Source organism: Rhinolophus sinicus, linkage group LG03, assembly GCF_036562045.2.
Source record: "Rhinolophus sinicus isolate RSC01 linkage group LG03, ASM3656204v1, whole genome shotgun sequence".
Lineage (NCBI taxonomy): Eukaryota > Metazoa > Chordata > Mammalia > Chiroptera > Rhinolophidae > Rhinolophus > Rhinolophus sinicus.
Genome location: NC_133753.1, coordinates 38,523,999 through 38,545,464, shown reverse-complemented (window position 1 = coordinate 38,545,464; position 21,466 = coordinate 38,523,999). Strand labels below are relative to the sequence as shown.

At 45.8% G+C, this 21,466-nt stretch overlaps 1 protein-coding gene across 5 annotated transcripts in view; it reads right to left on the bottom strand.

Annotated features, from left to right (window-relative positions):
- The window catches only part of GCH1 (GTP cyclohydrolase 1), a 139,981-nt gene that overhangs the window by 63,765 nt on the left and 54,750 nt on the right, over positions 1-21,466 (bottom strand). For 4 of the 5 annotated variants that reach the window (XM_074327457.1, XM_019725737.2, XM_074327458.1 and 1 more), the window contains one exon: positions 16,797-16,934. In XM_074327457.1, coding sequence (XP_074183558.1) covers positions 16,797-16,934 — 138 coding nt within the window. Of the gene's footprint in view, positions 1-15,406; positions 15,582-16,796; positions 16,935-21,466 lie in introns of those variants that run through there. The other variant, XM_074327459.1, reaches the window with a different exon arrangement.

The window sequence follows — 21,466 nt, the reverse complement described above, 5'->3', positions numbered from 1 at the left end:
CCATTTGTGACTCTACTTAGGGTGATGGCTGTTTATTTCTGATCCACATAGTCCAAATCTGCTGTAAAATACCATAAAAGTAAAAGAAAAAATTATAAGCCCCCAAGTAATGTACTAGATTCAATAGACAAAATCATTCTGTCAAATTGCTATAAAGTAGCTGTGTTCTAGTTCCCTAAACTCTAAAGTCAGCCTGCAAAATCAGTCTGGGAAACTACACTCAGATGAGACGATGCAAATCCTGCTGCCAGCATTTCCCCTCACCCAGGCCAGCAATGCCCACAACATGGCAGAGAAGGGACCCTGTGGTCTGAGAAATGCTGAGAAGTTGGCCCGAGGATGGTGAGTGCTTTGTTCACTTGTCATTTCTAAGAGCTGAAAAGAGTTGAGAAAGAGAACATGTTGGAAGGAAGGAAAGGGTCCAGAAGGTAATGGAACTGGTAGGGGGTAGGTTAGAGCCTGAACCTAGTCTTTCAAAACGGGTCAAGCTAGAGTACTGTTCCCATAGCAATCCTAAAACCATGGTCTTCACACTCCACAGTCTCAGTTTCCGGCCCAGAAAGAGAATGGAGGATGTTTCCTCTGTGTGTGTGTGTGTGTGTGTGTGTGTGTCTACACGTTTGGGACACAGGTACATGAAGTAGGAAACGTGGGTGACTGGGAAAATGGGAACTTTGGCAAAACTGAAGCATGACGTCTGTTGTTACTGAGGAGCTCCACGGAAGCAGTTGACCTTTGACAGCTCCCTCCCAGGCGTCACCCTGGCTCAGTGGTTCCCTCCAGCATGCCTTGACCCCCCGAGCTCTGGTGTACAGACACTGACTTCTCTGTGATGTAAACCTGGGGATTCAGTGTGAGAGAATCTCCTCCACGGAATATTTTTCACTCTTAAGTGGTTTCTACTTCAATTTAAAAACCGATGGAGAAATATTTTGGCAACCTTATAAAGCTCAGACTTTATAAAAAGACAGCGTTGTGTTTATGCTTGACTCAGAGTACATGTTTTTAAATAGTGTGTTCCACAGTTTTTTGAGGTTTTATTTTTTCAAGTCCAATCCAGGAGAAACAACATCTGAGCTTTCATGAGTGCAATGGTCCCACCAGAGCTGTTGGAACTCAAGATGGCCCAGAGGTTCCAGTTAAAACCCCCTGTGGGGACCACAATTGGGATTGGGTGTCCCTGTTTGCACCCACATCCTTGGGAAATCGTTCCAGTTTTCCGTGTCGTAAATTCTAACAGGCTCCAGAGTAAAGTCAGATGAACCTACAAAATCCCAAAATCAAATTTGTCCCATCGGTCCTCACCACTTTGCTTTCTGTTATGATTATCCCAGATCTGTTCACTGGGCAAAGGCTAAACATGGATTTCCTGTGCCTGTACCTGTACTAGACTCCCTTTTGGTATGAACAACAAGCCTCTAACTCATCCAAGATGAAATAGGTACAAAGACAGCAAATTGTGGATGAGAGAAACCACGTGCATACACGACAAATCATTTCCCTCATCCGCTGCCAAATTCGAGACCACACACCCTACTGCTTTCTTCCGTTCCTGTGCGTGGGGTCCAGATTGCTTCACTTCCTAACCTACTCCACTTTGCCCCCCTATGACAGAATCCAAGCTCTCATTCACCTGCAATACACTGCATTTATCCATGTGTGCTTCCACACCCATCTCCCCAGAGAAGACTCAAGGGGGAAGTCCCAGATTTGCTATCTTTCTCACACAAAAGAATTTCCTGAGGATTGGGTGCTGACCAGCTCCATGTCTGGGGACAGAGGACACTTTCAAGACATGGTCCAGAGATGGCAGGTAAAATCCAGTTATAGTGAGGCCTCTTCCCTATGCCCACCTGAGAAAACCTGAGATGCTTCAACAGGCTCCCAATGCTGTCCTTTCACCCTGAATTACCTGAGCCCAAAGGTCAGGGTATCCATAAGAGGACGGGTGGGGGGGGAACTGCTTCACTCTTCCCTGGCACAGCCACCCAGGTCCCTTTGAAGAAAGGGAGCAACCCCGAGGACAAGCAGAAGCTCTTGGAGAGGGCCTCGGAGTCATTCCAGATTTACAGCGTGAGTCACGTGAGTTTGAGGAACAGAAGTGAGTAAATATAGAACTGGGATAGAGAACGCAGAGAATGGGGACGGGGGGGGGGGCGGGTTAGGCATGAGGACAGGCTGGAGGCAGTGGCAGGGTCATGAAGGACCACAGGGGCCCTTGTCTGCCAGCAGTAGGATCAGCGGTAAGGGTTTTGTTTTGTGAAACCAAAGGGCATATGGCAAAGTGTCCCCCTCCTGTCCTGTGACCAATCACCCAGTGCCCCTCTCTGGTGGTTTTCAGTGTTAGTTTCTGGTGCTCCCACCAAGAGATATTTCATACATGTACAAACACTGATATGTTTTTCTCCCTTTCTACCCACAAAAGAGCATGGTGTGCACACTGTTCTTTATTGTGTGGTAGTTTCCTTTTTTCACTCAAATCAGTTTTGGAAACCATTCTATACTATTACATTGGTGCAAAAGTGATTGCAGTTTCAAAGGTTAAAAATAATTGCAAACACCGCAGTCACTTTTGCACCCACCTAATACTGGCCTCATATGTTTTGATGGCTATGCAGGTTGCACTCTGTGAATTAATGTGGCTTCTTAATGTCCCTTACGGATGGACACTCTGGTTGCCTTCACTCTTTCTATTGCAAACACGACCCCAATGAAGTAAATTGTACATGGGTCATTGTACATGTGTGAAGGGTGCCCATAATGACAAAGTGGGATTGCTGGATTAAAGGGTATTATGTCAGTGTTCTCCAGAGAAACACCATTAAATACACATATATGAGAAAGAGAGAAATTTTAAGGAATTACTTAATTGTGGGGGCTGGCAAGTCTGAAATCTGTAGGGCAGGCCAGCAGGCTGGAAACTCAAGCAGGAGTTGATGCGAAAGTCTTGAGGCAGAATTTCTCCTTCTCCCCAAAACTTCAGTTTTTGCTCTTAAGATCTTCAACTGATTGGATGAGGCCCACTACATCATCAAGGCTAATCCTTACTTAATGTCAACTGATTGTAAATGTTATCCACATCCGAAAAATACTTTCACAGCAACACCTAGATTAATGTTTGGTTAAATAACTGAGTACTTAGCCTTGCCAAGTTGACAAATGAAACTAACCATCACAGGTATTATTCGTCATTTTGCCAGTTTTTCCTAAGTTGCCTTCCATAAATGTATACTTCCAGCAGCAAAAGATGACAGTGGTTGTTTTTTTTTTTAACTTTTATTTATTTTAAGTGTGTTTTTCCAGGACCCATCAGTTCCAAGTAGTCGTTTCCATCTAGTTGTGGAGGGTGCAGCTCACACTGGCCCATGCGGGGATTGGACTGGCAACCCTGGTGTTACGAGCATCGTGCTCTAACCAACTGAGCTCACTGGCCGCCCCTAGATGACAGTGTTTTATTTCCTACACCTCCAGCAATTCCTATATCACCAATTTTTAAATATTTTCCAATCTAATAAGTGAAAAATAATGAATGTCCTTTTCATTTGCATTTCCCATGTTTGAGTGAAGTTGAGGATATTTTTATATGCTTAATAGTCATTTGTAATTTCCTTTGAACTGTCTGTTTGTATATTTGCCCACTTTACTATTGGGTTATTGACCTTTTTTCTAATAATTTATAGAGGCTCTTTTTGTATATTGTAGAAATTAACTTTTGCTCTGTGATACAAATTACGAGTATTTTTTCCAGTTTATCTTTTGGTTTTGCCTATGGTAGTTGTTGGCCATGGAGAGGTGTTTTTTTTTTTAATGTAGTTGAATGTCTTGATCTTTTCTCTTTTGGTTTCTGGATTTTGAATCATATTTTAAAAGGCCCTTTCCACTCTGAGATATACTAGGTTTTCCTCTAGTACTTTTAAGGATTCACTTTTTAACATTTATATCTTTGAACCATTCCTTGTGCAAAGTATGAGGTATGGATCCAATTTTATTTCTATATGAAGATGGCTACCCTGTTGTACCTATGCTATTTATTGAATAATCTGTCTTTCCTCCACTGATTTGAAATGCCACTTCTGTAATATACCAGCTTCCTCCACCTATTTAGGTCTATTACTGGGCTTCCTGTTTTTCTTTCCGATGATATGTCTGTCTATTCAGCACCCCCATTGTGTTAATTATTTTAACTTAAATTTTTGCTTTAAAATCTGGTAGAGAGATTCATATTTTAGAAAGATCACTCTGTCTCCATTTTGTGAAATGGATGAAAGGAGAGGCAAAGTAGAGCTGGGGAGGCCCCCCAGGGGCTGCTGCATTAGTTCAGACAATCTACAGATTTGAGGGAGTGACAGTAGGAATAGAGAGAACTGGCCAGATCTATGAGATTTTTTGGGGGCAGCATAATTATGATTAATGATGGACTGGACGTGGGGATTGAAGGAGAGACTGAAGAGTCCAGAATGCCTCCCGAGTTTCTGGCCTGGGCATTTGGGGAGCTGATGTCCCATTTACCAGGGAAGGCGTGGGCTGGGGGTAAGGGCAGCAGATGGAATTTTTATGCTACTTGACCTACCTAATCATCCAGCACAAGTCACTTGGGAGAAACAATAAGTAGCTAGCAGGGATGCAGATACATTGTGTTAAGCCAGTAAGGTTGGTATTAGATTGTCCCCATTTTACAGATGGGGAAACTGAGGCTCAGAGATGTTAAGCAACTTGTCTAAAGTCACAGAACTGTTACAGAGAGGGGCAGGGTTCAAATCCAAGTCTGTCTACCCCAAAATCCTGCTAAAAGGGGACCATGACTGGCTGTTTTAGGCTCCAAGACTCCCCCCCCCCCCATATGAGCACTCACACTAAGGAGACTGTGGTGAATCTCCAGGCCTTTTCTTTCCAACATCTGTTGCAGCCTGAGATACTAGGTTACATGCAGGCAGTAGAATTCTACAAAGAAGGACGGCCTCAGGCATTAGCTAAAATAAGTCCCTAGCTGAGGAGGAGGAATCCACATAGCTGTGGTTCGCAGCCTGGCTGCACACTGATCACATGGGGAGCTTTACGAGCTGCTGTAGGTTGGTCTGGGGCATGGCAAGGGCATGGGGGTTTTACTCTCCCATTCTAACGTGCAGCCAAGTGTGAGAATTACACAGCAAGGGAACCTGCTTCTCCTCTTCTGCTGACGTCTTTGGGTGCCCTCCCTTCTGGGATCCCCTAAACCAGGCTGAACAAGCAATGGGGTTTTAGCAGGCTCAGTGCTACTTCCCAAATCTCTCCCCCTGCTGGCTTGCAATGGTGCTTGCAATGCTTACCACAAAGATTCAATTTGGGAAATTACGTGTACTTTAATTAGGTTAATAAATTTTGTTCCTTGTCATGCCTAACACGTTAGCCAAGTAATCCATTAGCCAGAATTCATCAATCTGATTATCCATGTATCTGTCAGCATAAGTTAGATTATACTGCATTAGCAGACACCCTCAACATTTCAGTGACTTAAAACCACAGAGGCTTATTTCTCACTGGGTTGCATGTCCATCACAGGTCAACTAGGGCCTCCGCTCTACATAGCTGACTGGAACCCAGGCTGGCACAACTGCCACCAAGTGGAGCACTAATGTTTGCCACGACAGAGGAAAAAAAGGATGTGGCTTCTTCCAGAAGTGAGCTCACATGTCATTAGCCAAAGCAAATCACATGGCCACCTCTAACTTCAGGGGAGCTGGGAAGTGCAATCCTACTCTGTGCCCAGGTGGATAAGGTCCTAGGTTGCTGTCTGACCAATGTCCATCCCCACTGTTGGCCCATTAAAAAGCAAACTCTGGTCATTTTATCTGGGTTCACTGCCTCTCTGTGGATCCTCAAAGTCTGGAGGAGATTAAAGTGGTGTCTCCGACGAGGTAGTGTCCTGGATGGCCAGGGGACCACCTGACGATGGCCAGGGGACCACCTGGCCCACCCGTGCGTGCTGTGGATTAGCTACAGTCTCAGAACCAGACCCAGCCTCATCTTGTCGGACTCGCCTCCTCTGCCAGCTCCCAGTAGACAGTGAGCAGGCCAATTTCTTTCATCATTCATTTCCAGCTGGGCTACAACCTGTGGATCACTCCAGGTTCAAAGCCTCAGAAGCAAGGGAATTTACTGCTATGACAGGTGCTTTCATGAGCAATGGTTCTCACCTTCAGGGCACGTTTGAGCCTGCTCTGACTCAGTCTCCCATTCAAAGGCTGGGTTCAGTGGAGAACCAGCAGGAAGCCAGCAAACCTGACTATTTGAGGGACTGACAAAAAAATAAAATAAAATAAAAAAGAGGAAGAGGTGCTAGAGCAGCAAAAGTGCCTGCGGTGGCTTCTCACCCACTTCCTTTGGATGTGCCTGAGCAAAGAAGCTTTAACTCAGCCTCTCCCTGTATCCAGTGGAGGCCCCAGAGGGACAAGCTACTTCCCCTCTCCTGCTGATGGTGGCATGGAAGGTGCCTGCTGCTTCCCGTGGTCTCAGATGCACATTTAGAGAAACTGCCCACAGAACCCTGGTTCCTGAGCAAGTAAGGGCCTTCTGCTCCCTGGATGTGACCCCCAAGCCTACCTCAGGGACATAGTCACAGTCCTTTGCTTTTCAGGTTTATTCTAAATGGGGCTTTCCCTTCCTTGACCTGAAGAAGATCCTAGAAAACCAGAAGCTTTATGCTCATTTTCGAATCCAGTTTCCTACACCTTTAAAATGGGATTGCTCTGTGTCTAGGTACCTTGAAGTGCTGCCAACCTGAACAGACTGGCTTCAAACCCCTGAGGCTTCGGAGCCCCGTTTCCTGAGTCAGTTCCTGGTAATGCCATTTACCAGTATATTTCCTTGGGTAAATCCCTTTGCCTCTCTGTGCTTCAGTTTCCCCATCTATGAAATAGGGGTAATACCTAGCAGGGTATTAAATACCCAATGAGGTATTTAGTCCTCTGTATTCAGAGGGTTAAATAAGCTGATGTATGCGAAGCACCTGGAAGAGTACGTGACACACAGCACGTGCTCTTGAGTGATAGTGGCCTTTGTTGTTAGGATCATTATTACAAACCCCAAGTGCCGTCCAGTCTGCACCCCCTCAGACAAAGTCAGGCGTCAGAAGCTACAAAGTCAGAACTCTCCCCGGCCTAGACGCACCAGCCAACCCGAGCATCCTGCACACAGACCATTGCTCCACTCCCCTTGGACTCCACAGCCATGGCTACAGCTTGGAGACTTGATCTAAGAGTCAGGAGCCATGAGCTCCCGTGATGATGCCCCCGAGGGGCTGCTGAGAGAAAAGTTCCCCAGCGCTTCTCTGTGTGCTGTGAGTGGGGAGGAGCAGGCAGAGGACACCGACACAGCCTACGTGGTGCCCTGTCCAGCAGGGGCTGGGGAGTGTCACCCTGCAGGGAACAACATTTGAGGTGTGATAAACCTGGAACATGGAATTCTCTTGGGGATTCCTTCCTTCTCTTGTCTGGGGAGATGTTGTTAATAAAGCCACAGGGAGGTGAGGAATGTTGGAGGCACAGGACCAGTGAAACGCAGTGCTCTAGGGTAGGATGGAGGAATTTGGGAATGTACAGCTCTCTGTAAATGTAAGGTACGGTCCTGTAGCCTGACTGCTCAGGACGGAGAAGCCTGGGGCAGCTAGATCCATTTCAGGGCAGAGTCATCCCCAAGCAGAGGCTAACTGACCTGCAACTCACAACCCAGGGTTCTGCACACACACACACACACACACACACACACACACACACATCCCCAGGGTTGTTACGCCAGTTTCTGCAGCACATTTGGTGACCAGGAATCCTCTAGGCCTAACAGGAACCATTAAGCAATGCATTCAGTGTCCGTAGCAAGGAGGAAAAGGTCACCTTAAACATTTTCCCTGGCAAATCTCCTGTCACATGCTGGCAGCCCAAGAAGAGGCTCCAGAAATGAGAGGGGAAGCAGCTGACGCCCTCTGGTGGACAGTGTCGTCTCAGCTATTTGTACGTTTGTTCTAGGAGGTCGCCTGGAGCAGCACAATTCAAATCAGCGTAAGTTTGCTGGGGGTGGGGGGGGGTGGGGGGGAGGCTGAAGAGGAAGAAGATGAGAAAGAGAACATCCTTGTCTGTGAGGCACGCCAGGTCTCCCAAATCACTGTCTCTTCTAGCCTGGGATTGTTCTCCCTGCCCTGCATCCAGAGGGTAACAAATTAAACATAATGATAAAAAATCATGAAAACTTCCCTCGCTGAATCCCCCGTATGTCCACATCCTGCACAAGGCACTTCTTATTCATTAGTTTTCATCCTTCTTGTAACACTGTGACTTAAATCTAGATTCTGACTTGCCCAAAGTCACACAGCCCATAAATACCAGAGATTTTATTTAAATTTACTTATTTTAAACACAAACAAATGGTACAAAACTCAAGTTTTACAAAGGAGTTTACAGTAAAAACACATCTCCCTTCCACCACTGTCTCCCTAGGTCACTACTCCAAGGACAAACCTAGGTTTTTAGTTTCTTACAACTTGTCCATATATATTCTATGCATATAAATGGAGGGTTTTTGTTTTTTTTTTTAAGCACAAAGAGTAGCATTCCAAAAGGTAGCATATCTCAATCTTGCCTTTTTCACTCAATAATATCACTGAAGCTCTGTAGCAGTAAACGCATAGAGCTGCCTCTTTCTTTTCAGGAGTCTATTGTACAGAATAACCCCAGGTCATTTAACTTGCCCACTACTGAGGCATTTAGATGTTGCCAATCTCCTGCTATTACAAATACACTGCAGTGCATCTCCTTGTACACATGTCCTTTTGCACAAGTGGAATTTCTGGGTTAAAGGATATTGGACGGGTGTTTGTGATTTTGAGAGATGTCATCAAACTTCCATCTATTATGGTTGTACCAACTGACCTTCCCCCCCGCCCTAACCCCCTGCATTGGCAGGGAAGGGAACGTGATGCCCCCTGATGCCAAAGCCAAGGCCATCTCCCGCACAGTGTGCACCTGCTGGGCAAACCCCCAGTCATGACTAGGATTCACCAGGCAGGTACCAGACACCTTTACAGGAGCCACACCAGCAGGTTCTCAGGAACCACCTTGGGAGCATGGGGTCTGGGGAGGATGGGAGTCCTCCCGGCTCTAGGGGTAGAATGTCCTGCTGGCCAGTAAGCAGCAGCTCTGGACAGACTAGGCCCTTTGGGAATGTACCCTAGCCTTGCCAGACATCTAAAAGGAGGCAGTAAAGTGACCTCTGTCCCCAGGACTTCAAAGCTACTAGCCCCTCCTAAGACAGGAACACAATCAGGGTTTTGCTGGGAGGAAGACTCTAGTATCAGGGAACCTTTGTGACTTTGCCCCACTGCCCTGGGTTCTACATGGACGAGCCCATCTTGCTGGTCACTTACTACTGAGCAGCACTTGCCTCTCAGAGATGGCAAGAGCACAGCCTGTCGTCCTGCTGCCCCTTGTGCAAACTCCTCCTCCAGTAAAGCTCTCTCCTCTTTCCCTGTCCCCCACTGGAGTCAAGGGACACCGGGTGAGCCAAGGCCACAGCAGTCTTACTTCTGAGGGTACTGACATGTGTGGGCAACAGCACCTTCCCCGGTGAGGGACAAAGCTAGTCAGCCAGGAGATCCACACCACACACTATAGAGGGTTCCGGAAGAAGGGCAAGTAGGGAAAGGGCGTGCACTGCCCAGCAGCCTTGGGGCTCTGGGTGTCAGGGAAGCCCAGCTGGCTCCTGCTCAGCACCTGGAAGAAACAATGACTAGGGATCTGGAAGTGAAGGCGGGGCCTGTAAAGCTGTCTGGAAGGCTCCTGGTGGGCAGTGAGCACAGCCAGGTAAAGGAAGCCTCATGAACAGAACACCACACCCTCTCAGGACTCCAGCATGGGTACCAGGCACGGCATCTACTGTCATTATTTCCAGCAAACAACCCTACAAGCTTATTCGGACAAGGGTTGTCATCTGTATAACACAGACAAGGAAACTACACAGCATGTAAACTATAAACCAAACCCACGTTTTCTGACTGGACGTTGGAAACCCAGGGTCTTGTCAGGGAGCTTACAGAGTGACATCATACTGGGAGCCCCAGGGACTATTTCTAGGGAACTCAAGAGCGGCCTCCCACTTACCTTTAGTTAAAATTAAAAAATGGTTTGAAAAATAAATAGAAGGCTTCTACTATAAGATTCTCAGTTTCCTGAGCCTAAGACCCGGAGACTCTTTTGCAACGCCAGTCGTCAGCCCAATTTTGCGTTGTTTTTTTTCTTGTGAGTGTGACTTTTCAGAAGGAGAGCTCGTGCCAGCTTTCTTTAAAAATGAGCACCCTCCTCCAACCTGTGTCAGGTGTGGTTCCTGCTACCACAGGAAGTGACCGCTCAATTTGACAAGAGAGCTTTGGACAGTGGTTTTCACATTTGACTGCCTAAGAAACACCCAGAAACCATTGCTCATTTTTTAGGTGAGATAATGATAGTGTGGTTATGTCTGAAAAACAAAACACACAAAAAAAACCCACCCTTATTTCAGCCATACATACGAACTTGTCTATGGATGAAATAATATGATGTCTGAGGTTTGATTCAAAATGGAAGGGGGGCGGGACGTGAGTCAGGGCAGAGATGACACAAAAGTGTCCATTTTGGTAACTGTTGAAGCTCAGCTGCAGTTACATAGGGTTCTTGATATTATTCTATCAACTTTTGTATATGTTTAAAATTTTCCATAATAAATAATAGGAGGAGGAGGAAGGAGCATGCAGAGAGCCTGGTGAAAACGCAGTTCCTCAGGCCCCTGCCCCAGAGAGCTGAGTGAAATTAGAAGACGTAGACATCTGCTTTCATCTGGCTCCCACAGGCCCACAGAGAAACCTCACTGTGGGGGCCCTGAGCCAGTCGGGACTGGGCGGCTGAGGGCAGATGTGGGAGACCCACTGAGGGCAGGAGGTGCCCCTGAAGTACCCCTACAGGGGCACCTCTGTCATCAGCCGTTATTTAGGCTGCACTTGGCCTGTCAGTGCCAGGAATATGAATCTCCTCAGGCTCAGCCTTTTCATTTTCAACCTACATCACTGTCAAGATCAGAATAAGAAGAGTGACAGAATCTACGCACGGAGCCAGTTCGATCTTTATTAAAATCTTTTTCACGCACAATGTTCCCAATTTGTTTCTTTGTTCCTGGTGTCTGGAGTTGCACAGCTTCTGATATTTGTCTTGGATGAAGCAAGTTTGATGGACATGCCATGGTGGGAGAATGGGAGTATCCATATCCTCAAAGACCTTTTCCATCCAGCAACAAACATCATCTCCCTGGCCAGGCTGCTGTGTTTGGCCTGCCTGAGGGGCTCACTCTGGGCTACCAGTTGGATGGCCCTACAGAAGGCTTTCAGCACGGCTGGCAGAGACATGGGTGGTCAGGGCCTGCACGGTATCCCCACGCCTCTGGCAGGCCCAGAACTCAACTGAAAGTTAGAGCTGACTGAACCTCACTAGTGCTTGTAACCTACAGCGGGGACTTCACTCTGTGCTTCCCTGGGCCCTGGAGTGGGCAGAGGTGCCTCAGGGCTTCAGGCTCCACATGCTCATTGCCTCTATCTCTCTATCTGCTTTATTTATGGGGAGTCTGGGTATGACCTTTTACATATTTTAAGGTCCTGCTTCTTAAAAAACTACATATATTTTTTTCAAGTGTGAAAAGCACTGACTTGGACGTGTAGGGAAGAATAAAAAACATACCTGGGGAGATTGTACAATTGGAACAGGTGAGAATATGAAACCGAGGCTCCCGCTTTAATGTATGATCTTGATTTAACATGTAGCCCCAGCATGGCCAGGATCTGATAGTCATAAGGTATGTTAAGCTGAAGATAACATCATGCCCTAAGTGTTTCAGCTCCTGAGCCCTAAAGAAGAATGACACCCTTGCCTAGGGACACTGAAGCTGACCTTAAGACCTGAAATTATGATTTACTGTGCTTACCTCACTCTTGACCAATCAGTTTCACCCATGACCCCAAAACCCCTTACTTATGATGGCTTATGATTTTTACTCTGTAAACCATCAGGGAGTTCGGGTTTTCTGGCACAAGCTGCCTGTTCTCCTGTGTGGAGCGCCACACCACAAACGCCACTTTCTTTCACTGCACCCTGGCGTCAGGGCAATTGGCATCTGCCGCACCAAGGGGACAAACTCTTTGCTCAGTTACAATGTAAGCTGGTACAACCACATTGGAAAACAGCTGGCAGTTTCTTAAAAAGTTAAACATACACCTACCATATAAACCTGCTGTTCTACTCCAAGGAATTTGCCCAGCGGAAGGAGTCAATGATGAAGAACATTTGAGTGCAGATACCTCAAAAGTCCAGATCATCTAATAGGAGCCATGAGCCATTCCGTGTTCCAGGGTCTACAGACACATGCAGGGGTAGGACGACTGGAACCCAGCCTTTGTGAAGCTAGGACATCTTCACATGGACAACCACCACGCTCGGGGGTTAGGTCAAGGTGGGGAGTATTAACATCTTTCAAGGTAAGACAAGCCCTGCTGCGAAAATAATCTGTTTCCTGAGTTATAAATTGTGAGCTGTAGGGCGGTTTGTAATTACAAGCATTTATAATAAACATATACAGGTAGGGTAATAAGCTTTTACTGAGCCCTCACCAGGTTCTAAGAACTCTCCAGATGTCATCTGATTTAGTAATTCCAACAACCCTATAAAGTATATTCCTTTTGTGGGGGTTCAGAATGAGCCACCCCAAGATATGCCTCAGTGGTATGCATATTACTTTGAGCTAAAGGCAATTTTAGCTTCAGGCTCAAGAGAAATTTCTGCCCCCTCCCTTTAAATTACCAAGAATCTGAACCAGGGGCCTTGCCGTAATAAGTGATTATCAAAGATAACTTCCTTTGACTTATCTGAAAGGTAGGGCAAACTTTTATTTACTAAAAGGCTGTTCTTATCATCCTGCAATGACCCTTTGTTCTTATCGTCCTGCAAGCCCCCAAGGTGCCTTACGTCAACCCTAGCTCAGGTGTCTTACATACCTCAATCCCCCTTTCTATCTCTGAACTTCCCTTGCATGTAGGGATCTCTGACTCTCTCATGTATGTGGGGTTCCCATACATATGTATGTATTACATTTGGTCATTTTCTCTTGCTAATCTGTCGATTATTAGACCAGCCAGAAGAACCTTGAGGGGAGAGAAAAGTTTGTTTCTCCCCCACACCATTTTACAAATGAAGGAAAGTGAAGCTCAGAGGTATTAATTGGCCCAAAGTTACACAGCTGACAAAGAGCAAGGCCAAGATTTAGAGGACAGCATTCACTCTCAATTCTTGGGGTCCCATGTGAGAAGTCACTTCTCTGCTGCCTTCAATGTAGTTGAAAAGATTAATGAAATTTTCAATGTCAAATTTCCCATTTTGACCTCTTATTTCATAAACTCACAGGTTATTTTTTCATCAGCCCCTTTCAGAAATAGACAGAACAATAACCTTTCCCCATTATGCTCTTCACCATGACCCCAGCAAGGCCATGAAGATGTAAAATGGGGCTTTGTTGAAAACTTGCTGGGAGACAGGGAAACTGCCTAACCATCCTAGGCTGCCTCCATCTGTGAAATCTGATATTCATGGTTATTACTACCAGTGTCATCATAATAGTTATTATGCACTGAGTGCTAACTCCCTAATCTAAGTGCTCTTTTTTTTAATGTATTAACTCAATTAATATTCACACAATTCCTTGAGATAGATACTCTTATTATTTTATTGTACAAATGAGAACTAAGGGCTGGAGAGCTTAAATAACATACCAAAAAGCATGCAACAAAGATAACATCTGTCAGGTAAAAGGTATGTCCCACACAGATCCTGGGACATAAAACAGGGCCTTGATCCCTCCAAGGTGGAATGGGAGCTAAGCCTCCAATGGCATCTACTGTGGTCTGACTCTGTGACGGTCAATCTGTCATATGCAGCCCATCATTGCCCCTACAGCACCCCCATCAGGACTGGAGGTCATACCCAACTCCTCAAAGATGGGCTACCACAGCTTGTAAAACACACTTAACTTCTTCCACACACCTGTTATAAAACTGCCCCTTCTGTGAGGCTGAGCAGTTGCCCAAATACTGACTGAAAAATTGAAATTCAGTAAACCTGAAGATTGAATCGGATCTACAAGAAAGCACTATGAAAAACATGAAGCAGTTTCACTGTGATTAATAATAAATGCTGGCACACCACTACGTTCAACCAAATAAATGTCTGAAGATTCTTCCAAGAGGCAGTTCTCTCCATGGCAGCCAACTGTGTGTGCCACCAACCCCTCCCAAATCCTCTCCTCTGTGCACTCAACGCCGAAAGACCCCAAGTCCCTTCACAGTAAGAAGGGCTGACGTACATCCCTGTCACAACGCCTTAGGCTTAGCCTCTCACTCGCAAAGAGATTCAGGGGGTACAGGGTTATCCCCTCAGAAGAGTTTAGAGCTCACCTATGCCAAACCTGTTTTTTCCACTGTGAACATCTTTATCCCTGTAGCATAATGGCCCTTTTAGTCAACTGACTACACTTAGCTTTGGCCAAGTTATTTCAGAGTCAAAACCCAAAGTGAAAGACGCAATTTGAATTCCTCACAGTTCCCAGAGCCTCAGAAACGGTGGACATTCGTGTTGAATTCTCCTGCCGGTTGTCTCTCTGAGCTTATTTATGACTATGTTGGATTCTGAGAACAGGAAATTATACATAAAACCTCTACTCTCTTTCCCACATTCCAGGTAACAATGCAATTTCTCTCACACCTTGGCAGCTCTTCTAGGAGCACCCGCCAGTTTGGGATGATGGAGGGGCCATTTTAGCCCAGCCTGCGCAGAGGCAGCTTCGGATGGAAGGAAGCCAGCATCCCCTCAGACTCCCCCACCTCCCAGGCCTTCCTCACAGCCATTGCTTTTCTCCTCATAAACTCGGTTTTCGAAACTGGCAAAACATCTCATGATTTTGTTTTCCAGATATATCCCTGGACTTTCTAACTGGAATGAGTTGCCACTAAAGTCATTTTTGTATCATGAAAGGAGCACAGAGCATCACCTTTTCCTCAAAGCCCAGCCACAGCACCCCAGGATTGCTGGTCGTCCCCATACATTATACGTTATGTATTACAGATTATACAGATCTGATTCAGTGCATACCCTGTGCCTATAATGACCACCTCCCATATCTGGCTTCCCCACTCTGACCTCTCTCCTCACCTGGGTATGCATGCTTGCATACCTAGAAACAACAGAAGTCTGGCATCCATACACAGCTGGTCCTAAAGCTGGCAGATAATCCACCAACCTCAGACTCAAAATATCAACACTGGCGCCAAAATTTTAGTTACCTCATCATTTCGGGAACAGACACCACGAAACACAGTGAAAGATATTTAATGTATGATTATCCGCATGAATGAGGGGAAGAGAAGGGGGAAAGACTGGAGGTGTAGGAAATCAATCCATTAGTGAGCCAGGCACCCTGTCTGCATGAAGCCACCCCAGCCTCTTGTGTCCCAGGTCATGCTCCATCCTTTCTGCCCTGCAGGAGGCCTGGAGGAGCGAGGTACCCACAGATTAGCAGGCCTACTCAGGGATGATTGAAAACACTTAGGAAGATTGCCTTTAGGCTCTGAAGCCTAACAGCAAATACTTTAACTGCCCTCAGCTCCCTGGCAGCATGCCCCAATTTCATCGTCTTAAGTTATAACTAGCGACACTTAAATTCCATTGCCTGGAAGCAGGGAAGCACAATATCCCTGCCAGCCAATTAACCACAAGGAGAATGTTTAACCTCCCGCAATCCAAGATATTAAAATTAACAAGGAGATGCTCACTTTTCACCTATCAAATTGACAGATATCTTTTAAATCTGCAATGAAAGGCATTCATCCACAGCTGGTCAGAAATATGTACATTCTTTCAGGAAAATCATTTGACAGTATCAATCAAAGTCTTATAAAAATGTGCTACACTTCGATATAAAGAGGAAACCTCAAGGATGTTCATTACAGCAATGAATATAACGGAAAAAGAAAACTATTGGAGTCAACCAAAAGGCACATCATAGGTGAACTGGTTAAATAAATTAGAATGTGTCCATTCATGAGTGATAGGAGATCAAATGATGATGGAGAATAATTTAATGACACAAGGAAGTGTTTCTAAAACCATCTTAAATGGGAGAAGCAACTTACGAAATAGTATGATCTTATTTTTAAAACTTATATGCGTATATACACATGTAAATATGCATGTGTGTATAAAAATCTTGAAATAGATGTTTCCAACAGTTGGTAGTGGTTACCTATGGGTTAACAGTGGGTTCTTTTTAAATTTTCTTTATAGTGTTTTATCTTCTTTCTGGGAGATTTTTATCTTCTTTATAGTGTTTTTCTATATTTTCAGCATTTTCCATCATGAATCTACAATAGTGTATGATCAGAATTTTGTAAAAGGCTATCACTGTTAAAGGTGCACCACCATCTCTTACCAGTCTTCACTTTGAAGGAAAGGAAGGAAGGTGGGTACTCTACACATGGCCAGGACTTTTCAACAGTGATAGAGACAGAAACAATTCTGAATGAAGTGGGACTGTCCCAAGAACACAAGGCTGCTCCCTTAACATCCCCTGGTTCTGAGGTGGGAGTGGTGCCTTCCACTTCCCCTTCCCCATCTCTATATCAGGCCAGGAAATTCAGCTGGAGCTGATGGTCTTGGAAATGGGCAAGTCTCTAGACATATAGATATATGTACTTAGCAACTCACCAATCATCCAGAAGGTCAGCAAAGCCATGAAGACACTCAGCTTGGAGCCAACTCATGCTTTGGAAATCTTCCCGGCAACAGGAGTCATAAAGGGACCATCCAAGGAAATGCACATATTCAACCAAGCAAGTGATTGCCCTTCGGAGAAATGAGATGAGCTCTGTTTAAATATGGCCGGCATTTCCTTCAGTGGAAATAGTGGGAGAGAGGATAGAAATCATGCTCTTGGTTTAACTTATTAAGCAACATTTGGCAAAAATAGTTATTTGAACTCTAACTGGTAAGACTCAAGAACCATGGCATACTCACATAAAACATCACAGCTCATAGCTACACAAGGTTTTCAAAGCCCTACAAAATGGGGTGTATTGGTGGTTAATGATTGAATGTCAATATCTAAACTCAAATATTTGTTAAAACCAAAGAGTGGACTAAAATCTGACCCCTGTTATTCAAGTGTTTCCTAGTGCTGTATATGAACATAATATATGGGGATGTCAGAAAACATAGTTAGACTGATGGCCAGCTCAGGTAGCCCACAGGTCAGTCTGGTTCTAGCAGATCACAGCTCTTCCCCAGGGAGATGGGCCCAGGCCTGTAGCAGACCAACAAAATGGAAAGAATGCACTCTTATGGAAAGTATGATCTGGAGACATCCCCAATCTAAAAGTCTTTGCCCCCTTCAGGCACAGCCTTGTTTCCTATCACAAAACAAATTCCAGAAGGAATTATCTTCCACATTCTTCTGTTTAGTGAAAATCAGGACTGTATAGGCCAGGTTATCTAGAGCTACCAGAGAATGGAACTCAGGCCTGACCTCAGACCTGGACAGGCCAAACACACCCACCATTGCTGCAGGCATCTCCTTCTACGTGGCCTATAAATTCCACCCTCTTCTCACCACCCAGAAGTGATATGAGCCCCAACCTATCCGAATGAATCTTGAAAAACAATCCTCAGAATTGTGGAGAAGATATGATTCAAGATATTAATTAAAGAGGAGAGATCTCTCATACACAGACACACAGACACACACACACACACACACACACACACACACCCTCCCAGGAGCCCAGATCAGAGAAGATAAGGGGAAGCCTCTCAGAGGGGGGAGCTAGGGAGGACCCATGAGCTCCAGATGCCCCAACCCCTTGACCATATGGGCCAAACACATTGACCATGCTTCACCATCCAGCATAGCTACGGGGTTGGGAGGAGCTACACTGGGGTGATACACATGCTAAGTCCCTACCTGAGACAACTATGACCTCACTCTCTGGAGCTTTGCACTCAAGCTCTAAACTTGGTGGGTCCATGAGGAGCCAAATCCTGGAGTGGACACAGACGGTCTGACTGGAGAGAAACGAGAAAAGGAAGTCCACACTCCAGTCGAGCTCAGCCACCAAGCACCCCATGGCCGGAAGCTCCAGTCGTGTTTTTAGGCCCCTGTTGCACAAAAAAAAAAAAAGCCCCCTGAAGAAAAAACTTTCCTGAGGGAGAAATCACCAGGAATACCCCCACCCCCTAGGGTCGCATCCCCAGGCAGAGTGAAGCCAACAGACATTTAGCAAACACCTCCTGAGGGCCAGGTGTGGGACACAGAGGTGGATTTGACCAGGCTCTCATGGCCCGGGGCAGAAAGAAAGGTCTAAGAGGGCAAGACAGCTGTCTCTTATCATCCCTCCCTTCAGCTTTTATTGGCCATGAAACTAGATTTCCAACATAGACCCATATACATCCATATGCACACACACACACACTCACCCCTAGCATCTAGGAAGGGCAATTCTATCTCTTGTTATAACCAAGTTACCCCGTTTTCTGACATTAAAAAAGAACAGCGGGCTTCCTTTGAAGGTTTCAAACCTTATTAGCCACAGTGGGAAATGATGCTTTAATGGGGCTCTGATGGTCTCAGCTTCAGGTGTCTGTGTACGCAGCCATATTACTTAGCAACACCATAGCCGTTTAGGTTTAATTTCCTAGCTTGCCTGATAAGGAGGCTGCAAATGTAATTTGTGATGCCGCAAGCTGGGCAAACACACGGGGCTATTAGATGAGTCACTGGATGATCCAGGCCACAGTGCCGAGCTCTGCGGAAGAAGAGAAATGAACCCTGATCTGCGGGGCTGATACCACCTGGGCGGACACAATTTTCTAAATGTCTGGGAGCTGTGCTGCCTTCCCTCGTCCTTTCTGCTTTGGTGCCATCATTTATTAAGGGAAGCTTCACTCACCTCTCAACCTTTGTTAGAATCATCTTCCAGCTTTCTGAAATACGCGTTGCAAGAGTTGCAAACTCAAAGATGATAATAACAACAGCAATAATAGCGAACATTTTTGAACTGTTAGTAGACACTATTCTAGTTGCTTTATATGAGTTATCTCTGTTAATTTTCCTAACAACCCCAAGAGACAGGCACTATTATTATTCCTATTTTCAAATGAGGACAAGGGGCAGGGAAGATAGGAGCAGCTTAAGACAATAGGGAGTAAGGCTGTGACTGCCCTGCCAAAGAGGCTACCTGTCATTCAGGGCCAATCAGCCAGTACCTAGGGTGCCAGAGCTGCCACTTTTCTAAAAGCAGCAGGAAGTGGAGATTTTTATGTAAAATGTCATGAGTTTTAAACATCTGCAACTAATTCGGCTGTTTAATACTGTGAAAACCAAACCAAATCTGTCTACCAGCCAGATTCAGCCCAGGGGTCACCGTTTGCAACCTCATCTTCATTAGAATAAATAGGCCTATTCACCAATTAATACGCTCAAATTATTTATCTTTGCTTCCAGGAGCCATTGATGTCCCAGCCCTTTGGTCATCCCCCAGCTGTATCCTTCCTAGAGCCTCCGTGGTAGCTCCATTCTTCCAGTTGCCCAGGCTAACTGTCTTAGAGTCATCCTGGTTCCTTCCTTTCTTTCATATGCCACCTGTCAACAGATCCTGTCAGCTTTACTTTAAAATCTATAATCCTTCCACTTCTCACACTCCCACCATGAGCACCCTGGTCTGAGCCACCCTCATCTCTTACCTGGATATCATGGCTCAACTGCTACACCTCGCTTCCCCCTTACTCCATTCTCACCAGAACAGCCTGCCTTAAGTCACATCCTGCCACTTCTCTGCTCAGCCGCCCCCCTCCAATGGCTCCTATTTCGCTCCGTCAAAGTCAAGCCCTAACTGGCCCCACTTCCCACCTCTCTCTCCTGCACCCCCTGCACTGCAGACACAGTGCTTCCGCCTTGCTGTTGCACAAACACACCAAATGCTCTCCCACCTCAGGCCCTGGCACGCATGCTTCCTCAGAGTCTCTCCCCACCAGGTATCTTCTTGGCTCTCGCCCCACTTTGCTCTGTTCAGTTGCCACCTAGTTAGAAAGATCTTCCTGGACCACTCAACAAAAGTAGCAATCTCCCCATTATGCTCCCTCCCCTTACTTCTACGACATGCGATATATGTTTATATTCTCTCTCTCTTCCCACTAGAATGCACCCACCATAGAAGTAGGAAATTTGTGGGGTTTTTTTGGCTCTATCCATGGTATCTAGAACCATGCCTGGTACATAGCAGAAATTCATTAAATATTTGTTGAATGAATGAAGAAATGATTGGTCCACACAATAGGCCCCTGTGATAGACAGCTCCATTCTAAGATTGCGGCACATGCCTTGGCCTTGTGTTTACTCTCTATACACCTTGGGGACAGGAGGTCGCCCTCTAGCTACTATCAGCTCCACCACCTCCCCATGGCAACTCCTTAACAATATGAGCTCAGTAAGATGCTAGATTGATTACTGGCTAAAAAACGACAATGGGACAGCCATTGCTCTCACCCACCTGTTGTATGGAATAGAAACTTGTGGTTTGTGAGCATCCTGCCCTGGACAGAAAGAGCAACATCTTAGTCATGACGGAGATGAATTTGATAATTAGTCTTGAGGAGACATGGCAGGTTTTGTGTGAGAGTAGAACATTTTTATCCTTAATTACAACACTAGATAAATGCACTTTACTCATTCACTCATATCTACAGAATTTGTTGGCCTTATTTTTATTTCTGTACTTATTTGAAAACCTATATGTCTTAGGAAGATAGATCTGATTCAATCCTTAATATTTCTTTCACACAGACAGGTACTGAAAAATATGGGTTGAAAATTCTAGCTCCATCCAGATCCTCCAGAAAACGTGGCCAGAGCTGCAGTGGTTCATCACAACTTCCCTCCATGGACCTCCGGGACCCAGGACATGATCAGCCAGCCCTCCACGGGACCCAGACGTGCCTCCCTCCAGGGCAGGGCCTACCCTGATTAGCTACCCTGTGGCTAATCTTCCTTTCTTGGCCACTAAACACCCCAGCTCAACAGGAAGGTAAGTCAGGATGCCAGGATGACCCTCCCCAAGGCTGAAGCATACTCAGGAAGGAAGCATGGCCAAGAAGCCAACAAGACATATACCTGCATGGGAGGCGAAAGCTTCATCTAGCAGTTCCAACATTAAAGTTGATGGGAAAGGATCTAGGAGGGTGTACAGAGGAATGGCCCAGTTCTAAGCCATGGGTGGGGGCTGCATGGACCATTTGTTATTTGCTGAGGGACTCAGCACATGGCACCTCCATTTGATTCCCTTCTCTGTATCCCACAAAGTCTTGCTCTCTCAACATCTTTTCAT